Below are 11,978 nucleotides of genomic sequence, written 5' to 3' on the forward strand. Positions count from 1 at the left end.
TGGTCACAAAGCTTGAAAGGCTCGCACAGAATGTCAGTTTCTGATTAAACCCTATCAACTGGCGATGCGAAACTTTATTCAAGTAGGCTTTTACAAGCACTTTTGAATCGTCAATTAACAATTATGTGAACCTAAACCACCGGTTCGGAAAGTAGATTCTATCGAGAAAAACCGGCAAGAAACTCAGTAGTTACTCTTTTTCAACATTTACACAATACAAAGTCATGTTAGTTAATACTAATACTTATTTATATTAATATATTCTGCGTGGAAGTCAACATCTATTAATTCCACGCTTTTTTATCATCTACAAAATCTTGTATCGAGTAATACGCCTTTTTTTCCATTGTATTTTTTATACGATCGATACGATTTGAATTTACGAAAAGGCAAAGTTAAAAATGTCTGCGGAATTTTATTGTATTATATTATACGTATAGCTATACGGATACCTTGCCCCAAGAAAGATTTATTGACTTTGCGGAGTCGGAAACTCGGCGTTATAAGCTTATCCTTACTTCTAGTGCATTTACAATGATTATCACTGATTTTATCAAAGTGATCAATGTTACTTTGAATAAACATAATATTGTTGTAAATATATTGCGACGCTACAGTGAGTATTCCTACTTGGTTAAAAACATCCCGAAGAGTCTCTAGCTGTCTGATACTAAATATACTACAGAATTTGTTTAAATACGACATCACATTAGATACTTTTTAAATTATCAGTGTTTCTATTCTATAATGTCCATATATCATATAAAAAATCCTTCCTCTCGAATTACATCATACATTAAAAAAATACCACATCTTATTTCGTTACGTAATTTTAAAGATGTAAGCATACATAGGGCAGTCTTAAGCAGCGGTACGCAACTTTGTTTTATATTCATTTATTATTTTACAAATAAATCATTTTAAAAATAAACACTTTATCGACCGCCGTATAGTAAATGGGACAGAAGACGGGCTTATCGCCTGAAGGCATTCACTGCCAGTCAACCTTAAGGTCAAACAGAAAACCATGGAGGCGATAATTAGTAATTTGAATTTAAAATACATGCATGAAAAAACCATACATTTATTTTACTTTTTACTACGTAATGATAAAATAATGTTAGCGTTAGTTATAGAATGACCCAACTTTAACTAGATTCAGAAACTGTAAAACCAAGCAGTATAGAAAAAACAATTATAAAAATAAGAACTATTTCCTCCTTTCCCTAAAAAAGTATTTATATAACACTAGTAGTTGCCCGCGCCTTCGCTCGTATTTTAGGGTATTGATTGACACGTGTCAGGCAAAAGAAGTAGCATGTAATGTCTTTACTTAAAGTTCAAATTTGCATCATACCATTTCTTGAAATTTAATTCAGAGGTTTAATAGTGAAAGAGTGTCTGACAGACAGAGTTACTTTCACATTTATAATATTAGTATAGACTACCTAGCTAAGGCGTCTTACGTTATATTGGATATATAAAAATTAAAGTGTCGCTATTTGTTTATACCTCGAAGTGTGCAATAAAGGTGCGAGAGCTTTAACAGTGATAACCACAACGTAACGAAATACTAAATGCACTGAAGGTTCCAGTCCACTCCAGTTTTATAATGAGCTCAGTAATCATTGTATGGGTGTTTGAAGTTACAAAATATTTCATAAGTTATTTATGGGGCGGCGTAGGTAGGATTGAAATTAAAAAAAACTCATGAAAAGAAGCATGCATTCAGTTTACTTTCTTTAATATTTATAATATAAAATTATTTGCCAAATTTAATTATAATCGTAAAAGTACATGGCAAGTAAAGGTAAGTAAGAGTACAGTAAAAAAATCGGAGTTAAAGGGTTGTCTTATTCGCGTAATCTACATTTTGATAACAAAACATAAAGAAGCTTACGACTGTAATAGCGATTTCACCCAAATATAATTATTATAAGATAAAGCGATAAAGTATATGTAATAAATGTGCGGTCGAAACACACGCGATACATTCAGAGTTCGTCATGAGTTCGAAGTGGACCTTGATAGTGTTGTTGGCACTGGCGAGCCGAGCTGCTGCCGCCTCCACGGCGGATCCCTACCACCCTGACCAACGGTCCGACCAGCCACAGGCCCCTGTGGCAAAAGCTGAAACCTCTGGAAACTTTTGGATAGAGGATGCGCAAAATGAAATCGAGCGTCGTCATTATCGAGGTAATGCTGGCGGACCTGGCAGAGCGCGTAATGTGATCATGTTCTTAGGCGACGGTATGTCCATTCCTACATTGGCTGCCGCTCGTACACTTCTTGGACAGAGAAATAACCAAACCGGAGAAGAAGCGCAACTTTCCTTCGAAGAATTTCCAACTACTGGCTTGGCAAAGGTACAAACATTTCAAACATTGTAATAAAATATTATATAAAATGTCCATTTAGAAAAATCAAGTTGCATGAATTACAACGCGTGTCCCCAATGATATTTACGATAAGCTAACATGATGTTTCATCTTTGTTTAGACTTACTGTGTCAATGCTCAAATCGCTGATTCAGCGTGTTCAGCAACTGCGTATTTGTGTGGAGTTAAAGCGAATTCGGGAACTATCGGAGTGTCGGCTGCAGTACCCCGCTATAATTGCCAGGCGTCCATTCCGACGTCAACACATGTCGACTCAATCGCAGCTTGGGCTCTTGCTGATGGACGTGATGCGGGTGTGTAACTTTTGACCTAATAATTCTGTAACTCCATTGATGATCCATTCATTACATATTTTGTTTTCATTATTCCAGGTGTTGTTACAACGACACGAATCACTCATGCCTCGCCTGCTGGTGTTTACGCCACCGTAGCGAATCGGCATTGGGAAAACGACGCTGACGTTCGTAGCGACGGACACGATCCGAATATTTGTCCTGATATTGCCTATCAGTTAGTTCATTCTCACCCTGGCAATCAATTCAAGGTAACTAACATGCTTAAGATGTTGATTCTACTGTTTTATATTTTTATTATCGATGAGAGATATAAATCTTTATAATAAGTAATCATTTAAAAAATACTTCTAGTCGTTTAATTTTATTAGTTTTATAGTTTCAACTCCAGGTATTATATATGAAAATATACGTAGTACATTAAGTAATTATTTTCAGGTAATTTTAGGAGGTGGGCGACGTGAATTTTTGCCTACAACTAGTATCGACGAAGAAGGAACTCGCGGCAGAAGAACTGACGGAAGAAATTTAATACAAGAATGGCAGACTGACAAAGCAGCTCGCAACGCAAGCTACCAGTATATATGGAATAAAGCTCAGTTGCTCAGTGTCAATGAAAATTTACCGGAATACCTTCTAGGATTATTTGAAGGAAGTCACCTTCAATATCATATGCAATCTAATCTCAACGAAGAACCGACCCTGGCCGAACTGACAGAAACAGCAATTAAAATGCTAAGTCGTAACGAAAAGGGTTTCTTTTTATTCGTCGAAGGTGGCCGCATTGACCACGCGCACCATGATAACTTGGCGGAGCTCGCGTTAGACGAGACTTTGGAGCTGAGCGCTGCGGTGAAGCGTGCTAGTGAACTCCTGTCAGAAGAAGACTCCCTCCTCGTTGTTACGGCTGACCACGCACACGTAATGTCTTTAAATGGCTACACTCCAAGAGGTGGAGATATTCTAGGTCCTTCCCGTAGCAGAGATGCAAACGGTGTGCCGTACATGACTCTCTCTTACACAAATGGGCCCGGTTTCCGTGAACACGTAAGCGGTCAAAGAGTCGACGTTACACAGGAACCCAATTATCGTAAGTTTTTGAAAATTATTTTTTTTTTACATTTTCAAAGTCAAAAGTCCTAAGTCGATGCTTTTTTAACAGGGCAATTGAACTGGAGGAGCCACGTGGACGTACCACTCGACTCGGAGACGCACGGCGGCGACGACGTGGCGGTGTTCGCGAGCGGGCCGCACCACGCGATGTTCTCGGGGCTGTACGAGCAGAGCCACCTGCCGCACCGCATGGCCTACGCGGCGTGCTTCGGGCCCGGCCGCACGGCGTGCAACGCCGCGCCCGCTCACCAGTCCATCCTGTTCGCCTTGGCCCCCATCGTACTCATTATGAGACGCTTGATGGCGCTATAAGCTTCTAACGATTTAAATACGCGTCCAAAGATATGTATTATAATGATCTCCTTCGTTAATATTTTGGTGAAATTTGTATTTGTCGTTTAAATTTTTTGCACACAATTTTAAAGCAAGTGATGTATAAATTAAAAATAACTTATTGTACAATAAATAACACAAACCGCAATTTCATTCAAGATAGGTATTAAGAATGAATTTGTAAAATATAATTGTTGTAATGTTCTAGTATTAAGGTAAACTGTAATTATTTAATTAAACTATTTGTGACTTCGTCTGAACAATTTGTGGCCTTGTAAAAATAAAGTATTAAGTACACGAGATATTCATTTATTTTTTATAATACTTGTATGAATTTCTTTATTTTGCTTTCTTCTCTAGTCTCGATATCAAATCACGCTAGGTTGTTACAAATAATGTACCGTGCAGTAAAATAACATAATACACAGACACCGCCATGCATTACATACATAACAAAGTGCAAACAGTTAGATATACGTGACCACATACGACACCATTTTCCATTTTAAATCTCAGTCGACGTAAACTAACTTAATATATATAAGCTTAAACTTTCAATTGTTCATTTTCGATCATCACATTTACTTTTTAATTTACTCCAGCACCCAGCGCGTCTGACCAACATTGTCGTCACCACTCCTAATACAGACTTTAAGCTTAAATTGAGGGGTAAATAGTGGGGATATAATATAAATAGGGGGGAATATTAGTAATTACGTAATTAAACTGGGATTTTGCCATAATTATCCTTAAAAAAAGAACTTAGATATTATTTATGTAGATAAAATGTAGGAGGGTAATGCGAAGTGTGTAAATCTGTTTTTTTTTTGTGATATGATTTAATTTAATAAATAAACCTTATGATACAAATAATCATCAGCTATCACTAGCAATCATTACTTCAATACTAAGTTGTAATAGCGCTACAGATAATCAAAATAACTATTATTCAAGAAGGCTATTTTAAGACGCCGTTTCCGGGCCTCCAAAAAACTCAGACGCTCCTCTTTTCCTTCAATTAAATAAAACACATATTGTATGAATAAAATAAAAATAGATGTGATAATCACGCCTTTAAATCAACAGATAATAATATTGCTTGTTTATCTTCTATATCATTTTGTATTGAATGATAATACGATGTTTTATCAGATATAGTTTTTACAGTACTATTCAAATTGATTAATAGTCATATCTAAGACTATGTACAAAATGTTATTGTGGTAATCCATATCCCATCAAAAACATAAATGTAAAATGAGAGCCAAGTTCAGTATTGTGAAAAATACCTTGGTTGTTGACTTCAATGACAAAAGAAGTGAGATCAATATATCACACAGATAAGATTGCCAAGTTCCATTATCCTAATGTTGTCTTAAACTTTCGCGATTATTACACATTTAAATAAAACTAATTATAACGGATGAATCGCGTATATGCATGCTCGAAACGTCGGGATGTTTAAAAATAAATTAATATACGCGATTCATCCGTTATAATTAGTTTTATTTCCATTATCCTTCCTGAAATTCATTGAATACTACATAAAATAACATTTCTCCGTATAACTTAGAATAATGTATTGTAGACTAAGTTCTGACTTGGTTAGTTTTGGTCAATTTGCCAAATTTGACACGTTAATGTCAAACAGTTTTTGAGTTATGAAAGGGTCAAAAGTGGCTCCAAATGGTTCGTGTAAAATTACACACGGTGCTACTCGCCAGTTCTGTTACCTGAACTTGGCTGACATGCTACCGCGTGTCTTGACTATGGCTCACGAAAGACTTACCGACTTTTATACAATGATTACTGTACTAATACACAATATTGAATTGAAATATTTTTATGCAATTGTAATAATTTAGACTTTATTAAAAACATTCTGAAGGGAATCTCCTAAATGATGTATACTCCTATTCAGGAATATTCACTATTCAGTGACCCTGACGTAATGTACGCAAAACATAATAATATAAAATAAAATAAAAAACGTCGAGTGGGCCTAGGTCACCAAGGGTTCCGAATTAAATTAAAAAATAAATTTCTTTTAATTATCAAAAATAGTTTTATTATCTTACCTATGGTTATAAAAAGGAAAGAGGTTTTTTTCTTTCTTCCACATAAAACGAAAACTATCAGATAAATAAATAAAAATCAGTTTAAGCTCGTACCAATGAAGCCCTTACATACGGTTAATTCAATTAAAAATTTAGACCGTAGTTTCTGGCATAATGAAAGTTTTCACTGTGATGTAGTATTTTTTACATTAAATTTGGAAATCGATTTTTTTCACAGCATCAAAAGACTACAGATTTGATCTGAGTATATTATATTAATTTAAACAACAATGTAAAGGATTTTGGCAGAAAGATGGACAAATTAGGTTTGTTATGTGAAAAAAAGTTCCGTTTTTCCTTTCGTGGTACGGAACCCAAAAAAGAAAAATACTTGAATGGAGCAGTATCAATGTCAGCTAGCTGTCTAACGCTTCTAAAATATTACATGCAGTTGATCTAAGTTGCCGGTTCCTCCCGAAAGAAGCGGTTACATTGACTGACGAGTCTGCAGTGATACGTAAAAGCATCGGCTTCGTTAAAATCACTTCCAGTTATTTATTCCGATATTAACATAGCTCTGGTAAAATTATCCTTTCTAATATTATGTGATTTAAGCCAATTGTTTATCAGATGCAATGGGCATAGCTCGAACCCCAAGGATGCACATAGGTAGACTTTTCGAAGGACTTGCCTTAGACCAGCGCTGGGCCAGCGCGTTAGAGTGTGGTCTCACTTTTCCAATAGTTAGAAGTGGATAGCGACGATGTTCATTGAAATTTTTAAAATAATTTTTTTTAAGTTTTGACCTTTAAAAGCGAAGGTAACCCAATACTAACTTCCACCACCACTTATTTAAAAAATCTTACGGTGTAGTTGACAAATATTTTAAAATTACATACTTTATACAATGGTACTTAAGTATGTATTTACATATATGATTTTAAACATTGCTATCGTCATCTCTCCGTCTCAGTTTCATCTCCACCCCCCCCTCCATGCTTAACACCCACCACAAGATAAATTTGTATATCTCGAAGTATTTCTTATCAATGCTAATACGTTTGGGATGACATGTTGACAGATGTTGTCGATGACATTCAAAGAACGTCGATGATCAGTGAAACTTTGATATCGAAGCGACTGAACGCGCATTAATAAAACAGTTGTAGTTTGGTCGGGGCAACGATTGTCATTAAAATGGGCTGGACATTGCTTGCGATTTTGTTTTTTTGTGTGCAAAATTCTTTAGGTATTTGATTATTTTTTTATTAATAGTATAATTAATGCGGCACTTATATAACCTGGTATGTAAATGCAATTATGTTTTTAAAATCTTCAAAAGATCGATCAGCAACATAAAATGCAAGAGCATCGACTTCAATCACTTCAGTCCATTCTATTTTAATAAACCATATAGCAGTAGAGTTCCCATTTTTGGAATACCTTAAATTTGACTTTCCCATCAAGGGTAGGCGCAGAAGCGAGTAGATTGCGGGCTCGGAGAGCTGTCTTACTGTTATATTTTTTTTTTGTTGTAGAGGTAGCAAAAACAATAAACTCTTATTCTTACTCTTAATCGTTTAATTAAATGGTATTTTAAAACAATTCGCTTAAAATCTGCTTCTTTGAAGCAGATTCAATCGTTACTCATAATTGCGACGTTTCCAGCACACGATGAGTACCACAGAAGCCCACGCAATTTGTATAAGTTCGCCCTGCCTCAAAACCGAATGGAGGCAACGTCTACATACTGGATGAATGAAGCCCAAGCAGCAATCGAGGCCCGCTTGGAGTACACTCAGGTCGAGGGCAAGGCTCGAAACGTGGTGATGTTCCTCGGAGACGGCATGTCCGTGCCTACGCTTGCAGCCGCGCGTACGCTACTCGGCCAGCGAGAAAATCGAACTGGAGAAGAATCGCATTTATTTTTTGAGACCTTTCCTACTGTCGGACTTTCTAAGGTTGGTAATTTGTATTTTTTTTTTGTTAATGGTAAGTTAGTTTTTGAAAGTAAGTATGTAAATTAGTAATTCAGTTTTTCTATTTTTAGACTTATTGTGTAGACTCTCAAATCCCCGATTCCGCATGCACCGCAACTGCGTACCTGTGTGGAGTGAAAGCAAATCGGGGAACTCTCGGTCTCACGGCGGCCGTACCGCGGTGGGACTGTCCAGCTTCTGTTGACAGCTCTTCGCATTTAGAGTCGATCGCCGCGTGGGCGCTCGCCGATGGCCGTGATGCCGGTGAGTTAAAATACATTTGTACGTCATATCTTACAATTAAATGTTGATATACCACCGATTTGAGCAGATTCTAGCGAGAAGAACATGTAAGGAACGTAGTTGCCTAGAAAACAGTTAATACCCTGGTATTAACTGTTTTCTAATTATATGATAGATTATATTTTAGATAAAAAGCCAGGGCTTTTTTAACTCTCCTCCTTGTGTCTTCATAATCATTAACATAGTTTCTTTCCAATATAAATATATTAATGTAAAAAAAACAAAGTATTAAGTAATGATGATAATTTAAATCACTTTGAACAATAAAATATTGAAGTAATTGATTACAAGTAAACTGATTCGCAGGCATCGTAACTACAACGCGGGTGACTCATGCGTCGCCTTCGGGAGCGTATGCAAACATCGCTAATAGGGACTGGGAGAACGACGCGGCGGTAGCTGCAGACCAGTACGACCCCGAGCTGTGCCACGATATCGCGTATCAGCTTGTTCACTCGTATCCTGGAAATCAGTTCAAGGTAACAATGAGTGAATCTTAACTGTTGATCTCGAGTTCAAAATCAGTGTAATACCGTTGAATTTTCATGTCCTTAATATGCATTTATCGCGTGTTTGTCGATAAAAAAAATCATCTTGAGAAAGATCGCCTGTGGTGGATGTAAATCTGCCACGTGTCTCCATTGCAGCAACGCTGCTAGACTCCAAAACTTCTCCTCAAAAAAAGTTTTTACGCCAGCAATGGTATATTTGTAGTTACTTTAGTATAAAAAAAACTTCTTTTTACTTTTTTCCAAGGTTATTTTAGGCGGAGGAAGACGAGAGTTTTTACCAAATGATCTTCAAGACGAAGAAGGTACCCCCGGCAAACGATCAGACGGTCGTCATCTCATTGAAGAGTGGCAGATGGATAAGATCATGCGCAACGTAAGCTACCAGTACGTTTGGAATCGTGAACAACTACATAGTGTAAACAATGACCTACCTGAATATTTGTTGGGTCTTTTTGAAGGCAGTCATTTGCAATATCACATGCAAGCCAATACTAGCACGGAGCCAACACTCGAAGAGTTAACAGAAACTGCGATTCGTTCACTGAGCAGGAATAGTAAGGGATTTTTCTTATTTGTGGAAGGTGGACGTATCGATCACGCCCACCACGACAATCTGGTAGAATTGGCTCTCGACGAGACGATAGAGTTGAGCAAAGCTGTGGCACGCGCTGCGGAGCTGTTGTCAGAAGACGATTCGTTAATTGTCGTGACGTCGGACCACGCTCATGTTATGGCTTTTAACGGATATACTCACCGTGGAGGAGATATTCTGGGACCCTCAGATGATACTGGCGATGATGGAGTACCTTATATGACGTTATCTTATACAAACGGTCCAGGTCATCGCCCCCATCAAGCAGACAATAGGGTAGACGTCACTCACGACGAAAATTATCGTAAGATTTTATTTGATTTTCATTTTCATTTAGTTTTATTCATAATTAGATTTTTTTTAATGAAGGTATTTTTTTTGTAATAAGGATATTTTTTATAATAAGGAATCTTCTCTTTAAGGTGAATTGGAATGGAGATCACACGCTGAAGTTCCATTGGAGTCCGAGACTCACGGAGGGGACGACGTAGCTGTATTTGCGTGGGGTCCACAAAATAGAATGTTTTCAGGAATGTACGAACAGAACCAGCTGCCCCACCTGATGGCTTACGCCGCGTGTATCGGACCAGGCCTGCATGCTTGCACTTCTGCCGCCGCACAAACTTTTGTAGTAACAATATTTACTCCTCTGTTAATGCTTATAGTATGTAATTTATTTAATTAAACCTTAATTATTACTCCCTTAGAATATGAATATAAAAATAATAAATATGTGTCTATTTAAGAATGACGAGTTATTTTATTAGTCAATAAAAGATACATTCACACAAATTTACACAAGTTTATATAATTTACTTAAAACATTTCCTTGAGACAACACAAAAAGAGTATAATAAGGTTATCAGATTGTCCTTATCAGCTGGAAGTGTCCACTTGTAAAGTCACGCTACCATCAATCAAGGTGCTGGTCGTTAAAAGCGGAATGCGCGTCAATGCCAGGGATCACAGCCGAGAGGTACGACGGGGGGGGGGGGGGGGGGGGGGGGGGGGGTGCAGATAGGTCGCAGTCGTAGGAGTGGTGCTTATTGACAGGCATTGTCCCGTTGACGCAGATTAATGTACCGCGCTCGACTGTATCATTGCTTTACAACTATATACGGTCGCCGCGCTGACGGCCTGCCGGTGGCACTCACGATGTTGTCGAAAACTTTAGTGTGTGATGAAATGTAACGATGCGAACGATAGCAAGCCATCGACGGTAGACGTACTTTTGAGTGTCAAACATAAGATATGTTTGTTACTTTAAACGATATGTATCACCTCATAAGACAAAATTATTGTTACTGTGATAGATTAAAACCACATACTATTCTTTCAATCAATATAATTTGTATTGCTCATACAACAATACTATTTTATATATTTTTGTAATATAATATGAAATAAATATATTATTTCCACTATATTCATGTAGTATACTTTTTCGTTTAGAAATTTAAATAAACGATTAATCGCTGCTGACGTACTTAAGTTACTCGATTGAGGCGTTCATATAAACTATGAATGCTTAAATCTAAACCCATTTTTCTGTGAACTTTTTTTCGTGGTTAATTTCTGACATACTTATTACGTTAGAGGTCGCAATATTGCTATCGATAAGCTCATGCAGCACAGAGACACACTTCCTGTGAGCCCACGTTAATGGTGTTCAGATACATGGGGCTTAACCTTAATCGCCCGTTTTTAATGAGGTTTCTTACTTGTACAAAGTCGATATATTTATTATTATGAATTAAATTGTATTTGAGCCTAGTCAATAATTGTCTTCTTGGTTTTAGTAAGACAATGTAATTCGTTTCGATGTCATCACGAGAGAGAGAGAGATCTTCTTTATAAATATTTTTTGAAATATATAATAATTTTCGTTCCTCCTACAACTTCCAATCCGTACGACATTTAAACGACTTTAGTCTCCTGTGGTCCTAATGTATTGATTTTTACGACCCTATAATATCTTGTAGTCGACAAATTAGAGCCGGTCGTTATAAGGGACATTTGCTGGCGAGGCCGTTCACACACAGTCATTATTGTAGTCCAATACGAATGGGTTTCACTTTCATAAATATCTCACTTACAACAATGTCAGCGTGAACGCTTGTGAAACTAATTCATGGAACAATGATACTGAAATTGTTATTTTATGTTTATCGTTGGTTTGACATAAAAATCGTCATTTCAGTTAGTATTGTTTTGATGAGAGATTGCATAAAGAATGTATTGAGCAGACAGAGCTGTATCAAAATAAGGGGTACACATTTCAAGTATATTTGGCGGGGTGAGGGTCGAGGCGAGAGATGCGCGTGATGTGTCAATTACTGCGCGCACCGCGTCGTCGGCGCCCCCGCGGCTGCCTGTGCGCTGACACTTACGCACCAC

General features: G+C 37.2%; 2 protein-coding genes across 2 annotated transcripts; both read left to right on the forward strand.

The window, feature by feature from the left end:
• The first annotated feature begins 1,974 nt into the window (after positions 1 to 1,974).
• Positions 1,975 to 4,436, forward strand: LOC124536776 (membrane-bound alkaline phosphatase-like). The gene is made up of 5 exons (XM_047113369.1): positions 1,975 to 2,366; positions 2,500 to 2,692; positions 2,771 to 2,943; positions 3,131 to 3,782; positions 3,855 to 4,436. The coding sequence occupies exons 1-5, from the start codon at positions 2,007 to 2,009 to the stop codon at positions 4,115 to 4,117; spliced, it is 1,641 nt and encodes a 546-aa protein (XP_046969325.1). The 5' UTR covers positions 1,975 to 2,006; the 3' UTR covers positions 4,118 to 4,436.
• Positions 4,437 to 7,281: 2,845 nt separating this feature from the next.
• On the forward strand, positions 7,282 to 11,063 carry LOC124536772 (membrane-bound alkaline phosphatase-like). Its single transcript, XM_047113360.1, has 6 exons — positions 7,282 to 7,444; positions 7,864 to 8,156; positions 8,246 to 8,438; positions 8,784 to 8,956; positions 9,234 to 9,885; positions 10,004 to 11,063. Exons 1-6 carry the CDS (start codon positions 7,393 to 7,395, stop codon positions 10,264 to 10,266), a joined length of 1,626 nt encoding a protein of 541 aa, XP_046969316.1. The 5' UTR covers positions 7,282 to 7,392; the 3' UTR covers positions 10,267 to 11,063.
• The last annotated feature ends 915 nt before the right edge of the window (positions 11,064 to 11,978 follow it).

The sequence above is a fragment of the Vanessa cardui genome, chromosome 17, assembly GCF_905220365.1.
Source record: "Vanessa cardui chromosome 17, ilVanCard2.1, whole genome shotgun sequence".
In the NCBI taxonomy this organism is placed as follows: domain Eukaryota; kingdom Metazoa; phylum Arthropoda; class Insecta; order Lepidoptera; family Nymphalidae; genus Vanessa; species Vanessa cardui.